This window comes from Tachypleus tridentatus, chromosome 10 (assembly GCF_004210375.1).
Source record: "Tachypleus tridentatus isolate NWPU-2018 chromosome 10, ASM421037v1, whole genome shotgun sequence".
Classification (NCBI taxonomy): domain Eukaryota; kingdom Metazoa; phylum Arthropoda; class Merostomata; order Xiphosura; family Limulidae; genus Tachypleus; species Tachypleus tridentatus.
The window spans coordinates 139,362,264-139,382,827 of record NC_134834.1 but is presented as its reverse complement, the minus strand read 5'-3'; the positions used below and the strand labels follow the sequence as shown (position 1 = coordinate 139,382,827).

General features: G+C 30.5%; 1 protein-coding gene across 1 annotated transcript in view; it reads left to right on the top strand.

Moving 5' to 3' along the window:
• The window catches only part of LOC143230450 (uncharacterized), a 36,764-nt gene that overhangs the window by 2,703 nt on the left and 13,497 nt on the right, over nucleotides 1–20,564 (top strand). Inside the window, exons 3-15 of the mRNA XM_076464030.1 lie at nucleotides 38–177; nucleotides 3,657–3,756; nucleotides 6,418–6,584; nucleotides 7,986–8,126; nucleotides 8,741–8,828; nucleotides 10,981–11,132; nucleotides 12,011–12,118; nucleotides 13,129–13,218; nucleotides 13,738–13,830; nucleotides 14,207–14,246; nucleotides 15,884–15,999; nucleotides 18,994–19,057; nucleotides 19,363–19,489. Of these exons, the coding sequence (XP_076320145.1) occupies nucleotides 38–177; nucleotides 3,657–3,756; nucleotides 6,418–6,584; nucleotides 7,986–8,126; nucleotides 8,741–8,828; nucleotides 10,981–11,132; nucleotides 12,011–12,118; nucleotides 13,129–13,218; nucleotides 13,738–13,830; nucleotides 14,207–14,246; nucleotides 15,884–15,999; nucleotides 18,994–19,057; nucleotides 19,363–19,489 (1,426 nt within the window). The remainder of the gene's footprint in view (nucleotides 1–37; nucleotides 178–3,656; nucleotides 3,757–6,417; nucleotides 6,585–7,985; nucleotides 8,127–8,740; nucleotides 8,829–10,980; nucleotides 11,133–12,010; nucleotides 12,119–13,128; nucleotides 13,219–13,737; nucleotides 13,831–14,206; nucleotides 14,247–15,883; nucleotides 16,000–18,993; nucleotides 19,058–19,362; nucleotides 19,490–20,564) is intronic.

Sequence of the window (20,564 nt, the reverse complement as noted above, 5' to 3'; positions counted from 1 at the left end):
CCAAAATTGTTTTTCTCTAATATCTACCAATTGACAGAGAATACCTGCACAGTTGTAAACATCACGAGTGCTCTCATTAACTCCGACAGTATTTTTTGGGGATGGCTAGATCACAGACCTGGTCACGTGCTGATTGGACCATCAGCAATACTTCGTAAGGCACTGGATAGTAAACCGGTAAGCTTATTGTAGCTAAAACTAGTAGTAAGCAACTACGTTTGTGATACATAATGAATTTAAACCTGTAATTTTTAAGTTTCTGTGTCAATTAAAAAGTTATATTATTAAGAAAATCAGTTTCATTTGTCACATGTGTAATATCTGGAATAAAATAATTTGTCTGTTATTTTTTAACCTAGATAGGAGAACATTCAACACCATTTTCATGAAATTTCAAACTATTTTTATATTGATGAATTTTCTATCCAGATATGCAAAATGACAGTGTGGGTTGAGATAATTAATCATAAATATCATTCTCATTAGAGTTGATTCTGATCATAACTACAATTGCGCTTTACTTAGTGAACACGTTCAGCATCTAGTGAAATATTTTAGTATTTACATATTTTTTTATGTGATCTAGCAAATAAGGTGCGTCACATCGTTGTTAATTTATTTTATCCACCCTCTTTCCTTGTTTTCCTTCAGTTGAGGTTAAAATTTGGAAGTTAAACTCTGCAGTATATTTTATCTCAAACGTTTTGTCAGGTAGGTTGCTACATAGGTATGCATGTAAGAATTTCTCATGTGAAGTATTTTCCCTTTTTATTTTGTATTATTAGCTTCACATTATTATAGTGAATATTTCTTTTGCTAGCAATGCCATTTTGGTTGATTACATATACTATACTTATTATAAATATACTACAATTAATCAAATTTTATAAAAATGATGTTTCAGGTCGTCTTACAACGCATTTTCCAACGTCCATTTTGCTCATCCTCGTGCAATAATTACACACTAGTATTTGATTCTGTATTTTCATTGTAATACTATTCTACAAAAGTTATCAAAGTCAATATTAGTACAAGCAACTTGACAAAATTGAAAAAGACCTTCACATTAATAGGAAGGCGTCTTTCAAAACCATTTAAGCAGACCAGAGCCGTAAAAAGTATGTTGCAACTAGAACAGGAATTTGATAAATATGTGTAAAAGCAATTACTTTTATTTTAATTACCTCAATAATTTTTGTCGCAAAAACAATCGTTGATTTTGAGTTGTGTCTATAACTTGAGAATTTTGGGCATGACAGATATTGTTTATTAGCTTATTAATGATACAAGCAGTTTTGTAGAGCTTCATTGCAATAACTTTTTGGTAAGAACGTTATATTTCATAGTCATAGCCTTCATTATGTGGATGAGAAAACTGATACAAATTAGCTTAAAGTATTTTAAAAGTTCTATTCCATAAGTTTCCTCTTTCAACTATCCATAAAGAAATTACGTCAGACAAATATACATATATATATACCACTTACCTCAGCGATCTAGTGTTTTGTACTTTAAAAAAGAAAATTGTAGTAACTAAAATGGTAAGTGTAGCTACTTTGTTGAGTTTTTATAATAGCAAGGTTTATCTTAGTGACTGGAGTTTGTTCTACAAAGAGTCTTTCTTTTAGATCATATGATTTAAACGTACAATTTCAATACTTTAGGTTAAAACAGTCATTTAAATAATTCTAAGATCAGTTAATTTGTGTAAACTATAAAATCAAGTTATACAGCATTACAGTTAATGTCGTATAATATTTATGTAGAGTTTGAACATTTTATATTGAAGTGAGAAAACGTTTAGTTTCTTGATTAAGTAGATGTTAAGTATGTGTATATGAATAGAACGAGATTTATATCTAGCTACTGAATGTTAATGCGGAAAACAGTTTTGTAAAGCGTATTTTCATATATAGTGACATATGTTCTGTATTATAATGTAACTGACTCGTGATAAGTTCAACATTTGTTTTCTCAAATTGTTACACATATAAACTACTGTATTTATTCTAAACAAGAATATATATATTATCTAATTCTCAGTAAATTCTTTTACTCTCACTTGAATATTGCAATTATAAGACAAGTATACACAAATAATTTTCCTGTAATTATGAGAAACGTTACTCAGTTTTTTAGAAGTGTAATTCTTCTGTCCCTGTTCTCTGTACGACAATGGTAAGTCTACGAACCTGCATTGCTATAACCCTAGGTTATATTCTCCACGATGAACATAGCAAATAACTCAACGTGGCTTTACAATAACACATACACACAATGTGTCCCTCTCCAGTATAGGTTAACTTTATATTTGTAAAGATCTAATTACATTGAACTTTAATATGTGTCATAATGTTCAATAAATTATGGGTAAAATTAGACATACGAATGTAAAACAGAACTATATTACTACATATGTAGAGCGATAACACAAAAATATATGTAATCCGAAAAAGGCAAACTGTCGTACATTGTAATTAGCTAAACAGAAACATTATATTTGAATAATTTATATATAATTTACTTATCAAATAATACAAAATAGTCCTTTTAAAATTATGCATGTTTAAGATAAACTTGTATTATTGTAGAAAAAATGTTATTCCAATTACAGGAAACATTGTTTTTGAGACTAATTATTGAAGCGAAAACTATAAGTTAATGACGTAATCACTTTTTGGAACACTTTAATATTTATTGATCTACAACATCCACAAACTATGTAACAGCTCAATTATTACAGATGACTTCATCATCCTATGTTATGGTACTAATGTTTCCTGTAACACAATTTGGTAGCATAATTTCGAAATATTAACGTCACTAACTGTCCTCCATTTACTCACGCTCCTGGCAACGCGTCCCTAATAACGTGTCCTCTGGTTCCACTTCATAGAACGTTGACATTACATGATCTTCTAGCCTCAGGCTCTTTTCTCGCTTATACGTCTTAAACAGCCAATCACTGTAAGCAGTTGAAGTGGGTGACTAACTTTCATCATCAAAAAAGTAATAAGGTTTATGACCTGCATTAGTTGTGAGACCTTAAAAATGTTATTTGAGTTTTATGTATGTTCTTGTTGTTGTTGTCGGTTTAAATTAAGCACAAAAATATATAATGGGTTAGCTGTGCTCTTCCCACCACGGGTATCAAAAACCGATTTTTAACGTTTTAAGTCCGAAGACATAACATTGTAACACTGGAAAGCATGCATGTTCTTCATAAATGTGATTAAATTTAGTTAAATGTAGACTTACATATGTATATATTAGCTATATAACTTTGTTTACCGAAATTATTTAGGTAAGAAATATTAAACACTTTAATTAAATAAAGATAACAAAACTTTCACTAATGAAACATTAGACCCTTTGTGATATTTATTTGTGCAACAGCCTAAGATTGTAGCCATCACAAAAATGAAAACCTAGTTTAAATTGATTAACATTATCGATGTGATAATGTTTTTCGATGAGAGTCACACCTGTCTATTGATACGTTCGCCTTTCGACTTTATCCAGTATGTTAATGACATAATAATTTCTGTACATTTTTAAATTACTTACTTTTTGTTTTATGGAATTGTATCAAAATAATTAATGAGTACATGTATAGAACTTGAAATTGATTTGAATTCTGTGTTATGGATTTTTAGGAATATTTAAGTAATGCTTATATACGAGGAATTAAGTGTAACATGTGGTCACACCAAGACCCGGAAAATAAAGAAGTGATCATAGAGTATTACTTCACTGGTGAGTAATCTTCCTTAAACAATTTATATTATTTAGTTTTATAAGTGTTCTTACTCTCCTTTCTAGTCTACAGACACTGTACAGTTTTTCTTTTCACTTTACTTTGCAAGATCTCTTATGATCGTCTTCAATCTACCAATGTTATAAATAATTGCAAGATCTTTTGTTCATATTTGGTAATCTAAGTAAGTATTAATTTCAGGTTAACATATCTCCCAGATTCTGTTTCACCCAGCTTTGTTTAATACAAACATAACATGATTTTAATAAAATTATTCATATACTCGTCTACATCAAAATTTCTGAAACTATCTTGAGAAGGTCGATATAAAAAATTATTAAACTGTTCATTCTGAATGGCAATATGTTCATTAATTCCACCTTCCATGATATTCATTAACATTGGAACTATAATAAGCCAGTTATCAACATTTATTCGAAGATATTATTTCAGACATAAAAGTTCTCCCAATACGTTTATTAATATCAAGGTAATTTTATGTACTTTTCTTCATTCTAAAATTATACGTTTTTCCCTACACATGTTATTAGACTGGATAAAATATAGCTTTACCTACATACAAGAAGTTGGTGCATCAAATATTTATAAAACTGTAGTGTAACCATTCTGAAACTAGAGGTGCAGCAGAGATCCTGAGCAGTTCTGGATTAGTTGGTGAGCTAAAGGATATCTTTACAAGTCCTGAACTGGCAAGGAGTTGCTTCCATAACCAAAATCACGGTGTTTTGTACTACTTAGTACAATTATGATTGATAATGGAGTTCAGCTTGCACAAAACTCTGCACATGACTCCTTTAATCTGATTGGTACTTTTGCGGTCTTCTATCAAACCAAACCAATAACTATTTGTATGCAATTGTTTCACGGCAATTGTCGTAGATATTTAAAGTCACTAATTAGAAATGTATGAATACAAATTGATTAATGTCGGTCTCTTGACACATATTTTTCCACTTGTTGCTTTCACTCCAAGTTCTATTCGGTGTTAATAAGCAGAACCACTTCAACAGGTAGGCACACAACGATTTATAAGCATAAGTAACATTTTATTCGTGACGGAACATACTACAAGGTGGTCTGTCTTTCTCAGGCATGATCAGCACTAAGCTATACATAGTTTATATAACATAGTAAAGATAAAAGGATTAAGTAAGATAGAAATAATGTCAGCAGGTGACCAGACATAGTTAAAAATCAAACCTGGTGAATTGTATGACCAGTGAATAAAGCTTGCTGAATATAATTTATATTACTGGGACCATTATCACGGTTTTGTGAGGAATGATTGCCTTTAGAGTTTGTTTGTTTTCAATTTCGCGCAAAACTACACGAGGGCTATCTGTGCTAGCCGTCCCTAATTTAGTAGTGTAAGATTAGAGAAAAAGTAGCTAGTCACCACGCACCGCTAACTCTTGCGCTACTCTTTTACCTACGAATGGTGGGATTTTCCATCACATTATAACGCCCCACGGCTGAAAAGGCAAGCATGTTTGGTGTGACGGGGATTCGAATCCGCGACCCTCAGATTACGAGTCCAGTGCCTTAACTACCTGGCCGGCTCTTTACCTTTAGAGATTTCTATGATTTCTAAACAACCTTCTTTTTTTAATTTTGGGTTGTAGGAGAATTTCATTCCACAGTATTTTATAACCTATTTTATATTGATGATTTGCAAGGCCAGATATCTGCAATTTTCTTCGAACATGAAGCCCGGCATGGTCAGGTGGGTTAAGGTGTTCGACTCGTAATCCGAAGGTCGTGAGTTCGAATCCCCGTCATACGAAATATGCTCACCCTTTTAGCCGTGAAGACATTATAATGTGACGATCAATCCCACTATTTGTTGGTAAAAGAGTAGCCCAAGAGTTGGCGGTGGGTGGCAATGACTAACTGCCTTTCCTCTGGTCTTACACTGCAAAATTAAGGAGCTAACTCAGATAACCTTCGTGTAGCTTTGCGCGAAATTCAAAAACAAACAAACAAATCTACAACGAATAAAAATTTTCCTTATACTCATAAACCTTTGTGTGTTTATCTATTGATATATCGGCATAATGTGCTTTCTTTCTTACGAACCACCAGTTGCTACTTCTTATGTTGTACTGTGGAATGTGCTTCTAGCTGACTCGTTATCTTGTTCGCTTGTTGACATCACGCGTTTTATATAGCGTCCTGATTTGGTTAACGGTTTCCAATTATATATTTCCTACTACTATATTTATTGAATTGCTTTCAAAATTTCAAAACTTCCAACATTTGTTATTTTAGCAAATCCTTAAGTCACAAGTTTTGATTTATTACTAAGAATAGTATGACTGTATGTGTATGTTGTTTTTTTTTTATAGCAAAGCCACAACGGGCTATCTGCTGAGTCCGCCAAGGGAAATAGTATGACTGTATGTACCTTTATAAGCATTGTGTTTGTATGTACGATCTGAGTGTCTGATAAGCAGTTGCTGTGTAAATTATTAGTACACACTTTTATACAAAAGAGGGCGAAAATATCTTAATATTTATATTTTTACACGTTATTCACTATTTTCATAATTATTATCAGTACTTTCTAATAATTTATTTGTATTATAAGTTAATGGAAGGCGCCATTTTTATTTGTTTCTTTATCTTCAATTGATTTTCAGAACCATCCTGGACAAATGCAAATGGTTTAAACAAAGTTATACCTGTAAGAGTTTCTGTTTATGGTAATGCCATTACTTCATTGTCTGACGGGAAAAAAATTAAATTTGATCAAGTTTTCGACTTTGTTGCGTATTCTCCATACGTTCGCTATAATACTGCTTTTCAGGTATTTATTTATATTATCTACTTCAAAAATACCTCTCCTTTATCAATTTTGTAAACATAACAAGAGTCTCTTGGTAGTAACGAATTTTATTTGTTTTTTTGGCGATACATTACAGAGAACTTAAATCAACTAACTATTTCTTTCTTAATGTATTTCGAAAATATGGTATTTTTTGTTTAAATATTTGCTGTGGACATTTTAATTTTCATAGCTAACATTGTTCTTTGGTTCGTGTTAAGCATTATTTAATTTGGTGTGTATATCTTCGTTCATCTAAAAGTTACTAATAACAAACTTAAATGAGAATTATACTTTTATTAGTCTGAATTACATTTTTAAAGAATATTTAAAGGAATGTATCTTCTTGGTAGTAGAAAACGTTTTTCTTTTGGTTTTTTAGCTATTCTCCGTCATTGTATGTAGCTTGAAAGAGGACTTAGATATTTCACTGAAAGTACATAAATATCAAGTTTTCTCTAAAATCTTTATATACAAGAAGTTCATCAAATATATACAGTAAAAGGCATTCTTGTTTCTGTTATGAAGAAAACTAGGCAAAATGGCATAAATATCGTATTGAAGAATGTGAAATTATTACTTTAAATCTCGTAGAATTATCATATGCATATATGTTGAAAATATTAACTTAATATTATTTTTATTTCATGCATTGAGACTAAAAAGTGCACATATGATCTATTTACATGCAAATGGAAAAAGGAAACCTTCCTGCAAGCATCTTAAATAAAATATAAAATAGATAAAAAGGATCATTTTTAAAGATATTTTTTAGAAGTAAGGAAGATTGAAAATAGTACTCATTTATGAGGCGTATAACAAGTAAAACATTGTAACTATAAGAGTACATAGAAGGATCTTTTACAAGATTTTGGAAATATCAGAAAAGAAAACAAATTGAAAGATGTGATGTAAAGTTGACTAAGGAAAAATATCCCTTTCAAGTACTGTAAAATAACACTGGCGAATATCAGGTTAATGCAGATTTTAGGGAAAATTAAACGTATAGAGTAATTTTAAAACATTGGGAAAAGAGAGCTTTAAAGATCTTTCGTAATTCTTAATTATTATTGGGAAGTAAAAAGTACAAAGTTTAATTATCACATAATTATCAAAATCTAATTTTAATACCATATTCTAGCCTAAGGTAAGAATTTTGTTAGTTGATGAATTCTGTTGTTGTTGTTTTAATTAAAAATATATCTTAAATTCATGCCCTCCTTCAATGGTACAGCGGTATTCTGCTGACTTAGAGTGCTAGAAACCAGGTTTCGATACCAGTGGTGTAGCTTTGTGTTTAACTTCAAACAACACCAAATTAAATACGTTAATTTTGATAAACTTATGAAACAAGCATGCTAATAATTTTGTTAAATATTCCAGCCTTCCGTCGGGATTGGTTGTATGTCACGCAAAAATATAAAGCCTGTTCCAAAAATTGGGTCAAAAATTTTTTACCTAGGGGAGGAGTACAACTTGAAAGAAAAAGAAGACCACATAAAGTCATCCATTCATCTCTACAAGGTAATTCATACATATATATATATACACGCTGTTTATGTTTCATAGATTACCATTACTTTGAAGAAGTACTAAGTTTTTGTGCTTTTGTTTAAAATATGAAGTCATATATATGTAAAAACGGCTGGTGTGGGTTGAGAAAATTCTATGTAGAGGAGCGAACAACTTTTCGACCTTCTTCGGTCATAGTCTCTACAAATGGGTTTTCTCGTCATCACGGATGAAGAGTATTTCAAATAGAAATAGTTTGAGTTAACCAAATACTTTCTTGGCTTAAAGAAAACTATGGCTATGAAAACTGTTCTATATAAAGATCTACAAAAGTTTTGAATGTGGCAGAATGTTAAAATCTTAATGATGTAAATAAAATAAAGCACTATTATCAATATAAATTAGTGTAACACTATGTTTATCTTATCTATGGCTGGAACATTTGTTTATTAAAGAAGTTTTTAAAATATTTAAATCTGTTAATTCTTCAATGTTTCTGTATCTACAATGTTTTCTATATCTCATTAAGTCAAATATCTAACAACTATAAAAATATTGCATGCACATTTCGTTGAAAGCTAATTCAATCGTTCATAAAATGTATTTAAAATACCATTTCATTTTAGATATACTTTGACAGTTTGTTCAAACTAGTTCGCTTTGATTCTTGGGAAGAAAAAGGTTTGAACATTGAAATACAAGATTTTAATACGGGTGAGCAAAATTTTTCATATTCGTACATGTGTTTAAAGTAGTCATCGAATATGAATATGTGTTTTCTCAAGAAAAATGAATAGTTGCTTTGAAAAAGATGATAGAAACAAAGATGTTTCAATACATATATAAGCCACGGGTTTTGAAATAGTTGTAAGTACCATTTTACGAAAAGATTTATTAAAAGATCGTTATGTGTTGCTTTGAACAGTATCGTGTGCGAAGTGTTTCACACTATATGGTGTTATATTAACCAATTTGGGTTCAGGGGCTATAGGAAGTATTTACTGGGTGACATTAAATTCGTCGACAATATTGCTAGTCGACAGACAACTCAGTGACATCATTTTTTGCTAATGATATTATCACTTGCTGACAGACTCGTTGACATACCAATATTTCGAATATACCGGTAGTATTGCAGACAGTAGGCTTGGTGAAAGCGTATGGCTATTGAAGTAAAATAATTAGCTTAACTTTTTGTTAAGACTGTAGTTTTTTTTTACTGTAGAATTCAATATTAGGTCATTTTTAGTTTTTGTTATAAGGCATCTACAATATATTAAATTTAATTTTTTTTAATATTCTTTTCTTATTTGGTTCATTTTCAGGATATAAATTCAATACTTCTCCATTATTTTATCTATTTTTACAAGATTTAACTAAGTAAAAATTTATTTTTCGAATTATCATCATGACTGAATTTTGTACCTACTGAAACGAATTACTCATATATGTTGTAAACCTGATTCATGTTCATGTAAACATGCATGCATTCCCTTAAGTAAACGTAAATATAATAACAAATTCATCTTGTGACAAAATTGTCTGCAATTTGCTGTCGAAAAGTTTATTTTTCGACTAGTTGTATTTCGACAACTTGTCCAGTCGATTATCTTTCCACATAATTTACTGTCGCCGAAGTGTTCTGTAACCGATTTGGCTATCGCCCAGTTGTCACCAAACCAATTTAGACAATGTGATGTTTAACTGCAGTCTTGATATGTAGTTCTCACTTAGCTTCTTGTGCAATCCATCTTTTTGCCTTTTCTCGAAAACGATCTACATCCAACAACAACAAAAAAACGTTTTGCGGGATAACACCTACACTCAAGAGATAATCTTAAAGAACGGTCAGGGGGGTAACACCTACACTCAACAGATAATCTTAAAAAACGGTCAGGGGGATAACACCTACACTCAACAGATAATCTTAAAGTGTGGTCTGGTTCATAACACCTACTCTTAACAGAATCTTAATAAAACACCCTATGTAAATATGTTGTTAGCATCTGCATTTTATCAAACTTGTTTGATGAAGGTCATGGAAGTAAAGGAAGTACATCGTACTTATAGGGAAATAAGCTCAGCATTACTGATGTATTATTTGATTATTATTACCTAACACGACTGGCCTACAGTAAGCAAAATCCCTTTTCTTTCTGAACACTAATAACACATTTAAACAGTTAATTTGTGTTAATTGTTAATATGAAAGTTTTTATTCGGTTAGCATAATTTGTTTTCCAACCAGAAGTAACTTTTATAGTCCGTGTTTACTGAAATCTCTGGCATCGTTTAGTGGTTGGGGGCGCTCGACTCGTGGTTGCTGGATTGAGACTCGTCAGCGATTATGTTTACACTTTAACCGTAGTGGCGTTGTTAAAGAGCTAACCATCGAATAGTTTTATACAAAGTTCAACAGATAAAGCACTTAATAAGCGCAAGTCATAATAGTCTCTTTGTTTTAACAATGATTATTGTTTGTTTCATATAAACAGGTAAAATACGAGAAATGATTGTGCAAATGAGTCCTGAATGATAAATATAATGCAAGCAAGTTTATCTTGAAAGTAATTTAATTTATTTGAATATTCTACTTTTATAGAACGCATCAGATGTTGGAAAAGGTATACGTATATTGTCTAAAAACAGAATTAACTTTCGGAAAACATTAAAATTTAACACGAGTAAGATTTTTATCTGAATATCATTTAAAGGGAGATATGCTGTTCACAAAGGTTTAATGTCACAGACATTTAAAACTATTTGTAATTTTCTTTTTATTTGGAGTTAACTGAGAAATAATCATGTTACAGTGAAAAAATAGAAAATCAGATTTAATAGTCATTTTTATTGTTTTAACGCTTAGGAATCGCCTACAGTATAGACAATGAGAAACGGTGTAACCGTGGACCAATCAGAGGGTCACCTGCTGAGAAATTAGGATGGGGTTTTGTTGGAACTCTGAAAACTACTGAAGAATTTTTGTCTTTAAAAGGAGATTACTATTATGTTGGCTATGTAAGTAATACAACAAAAAATCCCAATTGTTAAGCACTCTGTACACATAAAAGGTTAATAGAACTTCATTATCATTTCTAAAAATGTTCTTATTTTTAAGATAAGGGAAATTATCGTATTTACCATTTACATATCAGGAAAATAAACATGGTTATTCACAGAAATTATCATCATATTAATTTTGAACGTATAAGAAACGTATATAAGAACGTATATATTTCTAAAAAATATATATATAATATTAATTATGCTCACAAAATATTTTTTGTTTGGAATTAAGAACAAAGCTACACAATGGGTTATATGTGCCTTACACACCACAGATTAGAATTACGAAGACATACATACCGATGTGCCATTTCGATTATATAATGTAGAAGATAAAGAAAAACCAGTTATTTAATTTACAAAACTATCACTTCATTAGTCAGTTGTTTTGAATTTTACTAAGAACAATTAAAGTAAAGCATACTACGTTTTCTTCTTAAAATTATTTCGATGTTTTTACATAGATATTTTGAAATGTAATTTCACCCTTGGTTGACTTTTATACCATGCTTAAATCTTTAATCATTTCATCATTTAACAATGGTCCAGCACTCATGCAATAATATTCAAGACATTTTTTTTTTGAAGAAAGTGACTTTTCTTCTTTCTTATTGATATCATAAACGTTCTTACTTAATTCCAATACCAAGGTCATCTTAAACAACAAAAGTTTGCTGGTATTACATTCAAAGATTTCTATAAAAGTAGTAATTTCAATATGATAAAGTTGCTGAATTGTATTTTAAGTTTTCTCTAGAAGTAGTCATTTAAACATCATCAATTTTCTGAACGATCATCGCTTAATATTTATGGAGCTACGTAAATTCCAGGACACCATACGAGGGATAAGGTGTGACGTCTGGGAAAATATAATAACCAATGTAACAATGGGTGATCAGTTCTACGTTAGAGTTGTCTATACTTACTACTTTATGACGGTAAGTCGCACTTATTATTCAGGATTTAAATATTTACTATCTAAGAAATAAGTTACATTAAAGCTGCTTATATTTACTAATTCATGACATAAAGCGCATTTTTCAAGCCAAATTTGATAACGTGTGTGTGTGTTTTCATATAGCAAAGCCACATCGGGCTATCTGCTGAGCCCACCGAGGGTAATCGAATCCCTGATATTAGCGTTGTAAATTCAAAGACATACCGCTGTACTAGCGGGAGGCTACCAAATTTGATAACTTAGTTTCTAAAATATAAATTTTGCATTAGAGATATCTATACTAATTACATAATAACCGTGAGTCGCATTTCTCATTCAAGATTTAATAGCTTAGTTTCTAACATATAAACTATACGTCAGAGTTGTTTATACTTATTAATTAAAGATATAAAGTCGTATTTCTCACTCAGAGTTTGATTACATAGTTTCTAACATAAATGATAAAGATTTGATAAGGAGGAACGCGCTTGAAAGATGATAAAGTTTAGAGAAGGCTTGAACGAGTGACGAAGAAAATTTTGTCATAAGTTTAACACAGCATCATATAAACAATGACCCGACCTGATGATGACAAAACCTTATAGAAGTGTTTCACATTTGTTTTTGTTCAAAATTTGTAATGCAGTTTTATTCGCTACTCATTCATTTTTTTTAATATTATATTTTGCAGTAAAAATATATATTGACATATGTTAATTTAGTTTTTCATAATTAAAGGTAGTGTTTCTAATATTCATATGTAACAAAATTGTTTTTCATCAAGACATTACAATTTTCCTTGCTAAGACAATATCACAAAAAAATTAAATCATTAAAACTTGAACTTATTCAACAAATCTGAATTTTTAAAAATATAAACTTCATGTTTTGTTTTGCAGTATCTTAATACGTTAATCTCTGTATACTTCAGCTTATTGAGACTAAGTAGATACTTTAAAAGTGTATATTTATATTAGATTTTGTTATTGTCGTTATTACTGTGTTGAACAGCAATGGTGGGAAGCAATAGTAGATGGTGTTACAGAAGAGCAAAGGCCAGTTCGTTTCACTATAACAGGATATGAGAAAATAGGAGAACCTGTGAGTATTGGGTTTCAATAATAGTGTGTGTGTGTTTTCTTATAGCAAAGCCATATTGGGCTATCTGCTGAATTCCCCGAGGAAAATCGAAGCCATGATTTTAACATTGTAAATCCGTAGACTTACCGCTATACCAGCGGGAGACTTGAATGAGAGTGTCTCTCTACAACTTCATTGTAGAACTGCGGACAACTTGTAAAGTTGTATTCTTCGCTACTTCAAACTGCTTTGAATAGTAGATATTACACCTGCAACTATTACTACAAAAATGTTTCAAAATTATTTAAAAGTAATGATGTGAAATGCTGATATTTTAATCCAAATGTAATAATATCTCTAAACAACGAGTAATATACATAATAAAATATTAAGAACTTATATTTATAAAGCACATTAAAATTCTAACAGTTTTCATTCGACTGTGTTCTGTTTCCTTTTTTATTTTTATCACTCATGTAGTCAGTTGAGAAATGGTACGCTTTGGACCATTATAAAATATATTTATTTAATTCACATTAGCCAACTTTAAAGAAACAGTTCAATATGTATGGATTCCGAGATACTGGTATCGACATGGACTTATTCAAAAAATTTAGTATTGAAGACTGCGAGACAAACACCACACCAACATTATTTATAAAATACAATGTGATAACTGCCACGACTTCTATATTGAGAAACAAGTAGAAAATGGAAACCAGATTCAAAGAACATAAAAGTCACCTTCACACGTTTTCGAACACTGCAAGTCAAATAAACACAACATAACCATAGAAAACACTCAAATACTAAATAAAGAAACAAACATAAACAAACGTAAAATTAAAGAAGCTTAACTTATACAACAACTTAAACCCAAAATAAACCAATATAAAGGAACGCCTTTATACCTATATTAATATAATAAATATTATATATTCAAACATCTAATACCGCCCTCTACATTTCGACACACAGTTACACAACCCCTTTCAAACATGTGGTCAGCTTTTTGGATGGAAAGGAATATTTTCAAGTTGTGTTTAACGGTAGGTAGTACGCTTTTGTCCGTTCGTTGTTAAAAACAAGACTATGCAATGGATTATATGAAGTGCACTTAAAGGGAGTATCAAAACCTAATTTTTATTTAGCATATAAGCTTGCCTGTGACCCAAATGGTGAAAGACAGTAATATAATATTTTGATTTGGAAATTTCAATTCCTTAAGTCTTTTTTTCCAACATATCAATGTTATTATAATATATACAATTTAAGTACAAAACTTCCATCTAGATAGGCATTTGAATGTTACAAATTATATATATATACATGAGTTTTATTTGAAAAGGTAGTGATTTATCGGGTAGATTTACTTAAGGTCGAACTCAGCTAGCAACGCCAAAAGGCTAGTACTAAACTGTTAACATATTTATTTTAACTATAGATAAACTGATTGACAACTGCATAGAATATAACAATAGTAGAGTTTTTTCAATGTCTTTTCTTTCCAGTTATACTTCGAACTGTATGAAGTTTGAAAGAAAAATATTTCTATCATTCTACAATACCTATGACAATTCTAATATATTTTTAAACATCTTGTTAAGTTTTATTTTATTTCCACGTTGAATATTTTGAGACTCAAACGATATAAAATAATTTTAAAAACTTCCCTGCAAGATGTTATCATAGCCAGTTTAGAAATCTTGTCCATATATTTTCTTTGTCCTCAAACAAACTTTGGTTTTCTCTTAACTGAATTTGCTTTTTCATAACTCTTTTTCTACATATTCTTTAGTAAACCAGTTGTATTTATAACTTTGATGAAACATCTGCTTTTCCTCACATATATCGTCGATTTTACAAGGGTACCAAGGGATTGAAAAGTAAAATTAATTGTAATTCAATAAGGCTTAGGACATATTGTAGATAATTTTATCTATTGAATTAAATTAATATAAATATATACCTTTTGTAAACTGATTTTCTTGCTTATTTACTTCGGAACAAAGTTAAAAATAAACTTTAGTAAATTATTGCATCAAGTTTTAAAATTGGTTCATGTTTGATAGAAGAAACACTCCCAAATAAGAAAAATAAAATATATATAAACGAATTTGCATCGGAACCCCTAACATGTAGTTGCTTCAGTAAATAGAGTTATATTCCTATTAGAAACACAGGAACGTTAGAGACGACGCTGGGGAATAGAGACGATTGAAAAGTAATTTCTAGCAATCTTATTTTTAATTACTATCCACATCGTACCGTTTCTAATTTTTTTTGGATATTTTATTTAACTTCTCATCATTTTCGGATTATGGTTGTCAACTTGAATAGATTTTCCTAATTTGAGCTGTTGCTAAAACATAACATATAATAAACAACAGGTATTTTCTATATTATCGGGTAATAAGTAATAAATTAGTAGGCCTAATGTTTAACTGTTAACACGTTACTGGCGATCAGCTTTCTCCTTGTGGCTGGTGATTTGAAAATGTAGACGGCACAATGCTATCTAGAGTAGAAAAAAATGCTACAAAGGACTCCTTAATAAGATATTCTGTGTATTGTTCAGTGTATAACGACAATCAGATAAAGTATCGTAACATCAATAATAGTCTCTAATCGTATATAGTATTTCCGAGAGATGGGGTAACACATTTATTTTGAAACATTGAAACAGTGAACAGAACTCAAGCTGTGATTGCAGAGATGAATGATAATCTATTTCGTACCTACATGTTAATCCTACTTGCATCAGAGATGACGGTATCACCCATCCGACTTCCATTTATCCGGGTAAGTTAAGGCTTATTAACAGATAAACCTATTCGTACAGCTTTATATTTAAATTTATAAATACGATAAAAAGTTAGTAAATTTAATGATAATTTTAATTATACGACTTAGTTGACAATTTATTAGAAACTATTACATAAGTTATAAATGTGACATATACGTGGACATTCTAAATAGTTCGAAACTTATCTCTTCCTTGCGAAAAATAAATTATAAAATAGTAATGATATTTAAGGCTTCGAGCATTTTTGAAGCGCCAGTAAGTTTTAATAATTTATTGAAAACACATTAATTTTAGTTTATTTCAAATTACGTAACCTAACATAACTTTAATTTAAGTTAAATAATGCGACAATGAGAAATAAAGGATTTTATTAATTGTAAGGTTACAAAAAGACGTCCGTATTGTATGTAATGATCCTTAAACTAAACGATGAAAAAAAATGAAGTACCATCTAGAATAAAACAAACGGAAAATAGTCGATAGAGGGAAAAAACTTTGTTTGTTTTTTGGAATTTCGCACAAAGCTACTGGAGGGCTATCTGTGCTAGCCGTCCCTAATTTAGCAGTATAAGACTAGAGGGAAGGCAGCTAGTCATCACCACCCACCGCCAACTCTTGAGCTACTCTTTTACCAACGAATAGTGGGATTGACCGTCACATTATAACGCCTCCAGGGCTGAAAGGGCGAGCATGTTTGGCGCGACCGGGATGCGAACCCGCGACTCTCAGATTACGCCTCGCACGCCTTAACACGCTTGGCCATGCCGGGCCCGGGGAAGAAACTTTATCGTTTACCACTTTTACCTACTATTGCTTGTCTTTCACCGTTTTAAGCTGCTATTTTTCTTCTGTGTTGCACCATTTGAATATTTACATTCAAACATTTTCAGTCAGTGGACTAAATTTATAACTCAAACATTAGGAAGTACATAGGTCAATTCATTTTGTTACGAATTACTATTTTAAATTTTTTTAACATACTTTATCTTTAAAGTTAGAATATCTAAACAGAGTTATCATACTTATTTTACAAAGTTAAATTGAACAGTATCAGTTACAAAAAAGGTAGTTACTCTCTAATTTGAGCAAAAATTTACGTATTGTATATTATAAGTGAACAAGCTGTAGACAGATGTGCGATGTGTTTTTTTACATTAGTAAATAAACTCATAATTTGTGTACGATGAAAGCCAAAATTATTTTACTACTACCACTGAAATACTGTTTATTAAAACGAATTTAAAAACTGGATATAGACAGGGCTGAATCTTTGTCAACCCTCATACAAAGCGTGTGCTATGCTATATGGGACAAATCAAAGTCACATGCAGCGTTATTAAGTTGAACATTACATACATGAAAAGGTGTCCATTTCAAATAGATAAATCCTCAAATAATGCTTTTGTTGTATAATGCTGTGGGATATGAATGACAAAACTGACTAAGTATAATATGCAGTTATATTCAGATTTGAAGTAAAGAAGTGTAAAATAACGGAAAAGTATAAGCAAAGTATATCTATGTACACCACATTTCTACAAACACCTTGTTCTTTAGGAAAATCGTCATTTTCACTAACGTGTTAAGATGTTTTCTTAATCGAGCTGTTGATAAAGCGACGTTATAAAATAGTTTAACTGTAAAATAGTGATTTTTAAAAATTATGTTATCAAGCAAAAATCAATTGTCATGTTTTTTGTTAAGTTCTTGTATACATATCAGTCTAAATTACTCTTGTAGATCATTTGAAACCTGTATTTATTTTCTCTTGCACAATAACTGTAACGCACCGTAAAGGAACGAAATTATGAGTTTGACTATTAAGGATAACTACTGTAGATTGTACAGCGAGTAAACTTATACTTCATGTAAGAAGTGTGTTTAGACTTCAGTCTTGACTGTTGCTTTTTAACATGCCTGTAGGAATTTATATTGAGCTGTAATCGTGTTCCGTTATTTATGATCCCCACGCAAAAGTAACGGATTAACTTGTATTCCCTTGCAGGTTTAATTACATCGCTCAAGTAATTGTCTTTCAAACTAATTCTATAAACGTCGTAGTTTTGTTCTTGTATTAAATAATGCACGTTTAACATCATTCACTTTTGCGTTCTTAAAATGTAAATGTAATATTGTAGAAATGGTGGATTTCCAGGTGAGCGAACATGCATATGTGCATGGAATGACTGATACACATTGTTCTGTTTACTAAATAAATTCTTTTAAAAAGCCATTTTTTTCGGAAATCGTTTTGTTATTCCATCACTAGAAGTAGGTTGTTAGAAGATATTCGATACTCGTCGGTAACATGGTCTTTTCTGAAAGTAAAAACCTGGTTAAGGCGGGTTCTCTTCGTACTTGGAACTGTGACGTATTGTGTGGAAGTTTCAAGTAGTTCGAAACCTTAGCTATTTCTTTACAATGCGTAATACTTTATAGTTTGAAAAAATCCTTATAATAAACTACAAGATATATCTAAGGAACAACGAAAATGAAAAGATTGTCAAGAAAATAATAAACACACACAAAATGCGCTTACTTAAGATTGTGATTGAAACTTGAGATTCAGTGTGAACTCGGTCATAGAATATGAAGTATCTGTAAGTAGATTAGGATTTACACTTAAGTTACACATAAATAAATCATAAACGTATCTTCTTTTATCTGCACACATAAGATTAAATGTTTTCAACTGATAGATTTTATTTGTTCTTGAACAAATAAATCAAGGCTATTGTAAGACGATACAGAAGCTTACCTTAAAAAGTAAAAACCGTTTCAAATAAAACATTTATTATGTAACTTGACGATATGTTATGTTTTACAATATTGTCATACATGAATAAATATTGCTATGGATTATTTACCTATCATCCTTATCATTATATTTATAGTACCATGTGTTTTCATTTTATATGAATAATCAATCCTACGTAGATTTGCATGTTATGGTTTTATGTTCATGTTCAAACTCTGAGTTTCTTTTTAAGGCTGATTATTCTGAATCATCGATACTGGTGACAGCTACGCTGCTTGATAAACCACCAGAAATTAGTAAGTAAAGCAACATGTGTGAAAAAATGTGATACTGGTCTCATGTTTAATAGAAAACTATTTTAAATTGCATCACCGTGTTTAGTATAATAAAATTAAGTTATTCATATTAAGCATTTCGCTTACAGCGGAAATTCAAACAACTGATTGAAAAGAAATAAGGAAGACTACAGAAAGTGTATTGTTATCATATACAAGAACGTGTTATCTCTGCTATAGTTTTTACTAATTCTTTCTAAGAAATATTTCTCTCTACCTATTAAATGTATACATGTCACAAATAATTAAATTCTGATTTTATGCAGCCGGATTTTACTACTTGAATGTTGATGAATTCAATATCCCTGGTAGCGATGAAAAAAATGTAGGGAGAGTAGAAGATAAAAATGAATGTGCAGTTAAATGCTTATCAACAACAAACCCAAAATGCAAGTTAGTATAACTTTTATTTTTTCTTGTCTTTGTTGATAAAATAGTCAATCAATCATACCACAGACCTAATATTAAATTTATGGAATAAAAAACATTTTGTTAGATTTTTGACAAACATAGACACATTTCCAAAATAAGTTTCACTTTGCAAACTCAAAATTCACAAAAGACTACTCTACTCTGTCAATCGCTAGGATCGAAATCCGATAATTAGCGTTTATAAACTCTTCAGTTTATCGCTGAGCCACATGTTGGCTTATACTGCACTATGTAACAAAATTTTAACCTTTTCTTGTTCCTGGACAGAAAGTGTTAATTCTCAATTGCTTATGCCTAAAGTAAATGAAAGAGACTTATCTTTCTCTTCAAACTTTTCTTTTGTGACCTGGGAGCGTATAACGAAAACATGATGGGAGACTATATTTGGGGACTGATACGTGAAAGTGATTTACATTACAATCGCAAATTTCGCAAAACTACTCACTTCTAAACAATTTTGTATAACTTTATTATAAATACATGTATATCTTGATTCATATGTTGTTTTATTCAGATCTTATGTAAATGAAAATGTGCAAATTTGCCCGTTTTTACGAAGAAAATAGGTTAATTTCTAAATTTCATTATTCAGGTCACAAAAGCAAAGTTTGAAGGGAATAATGGCCATTTTTTGTGCTTTTACAGCATAAGCAATTAAAAAATAACACATACTATTCAGGAACAAAATTATGAATACCAATAACACTATGTAACATAAATTTGTTCCTGGATAGTATGTGTTATTTCTTAATTGCTTGTGTTGTAAAAGTACAGAAAATGGCCATTATTCCCTTCAAACTTTGCTTTTGTGACCTGAATAATAAAATTTAGAGATTAACCTATTTTCTATGTAAAAATTAATAACCTTTAGAGGTTGTACTTCATTTTTAACTTATTTACTCGTTTTAAGTTTCAGCTTAAGGATACTCAGTATCCCGAAATCAGACAACTTGTAAATACTTTTATGAGCTAAAACAAAAAAAATCGCAACTGAAATAAAAAGTGTTTAATTTACTTTAAGTATTACGTAAAAAAT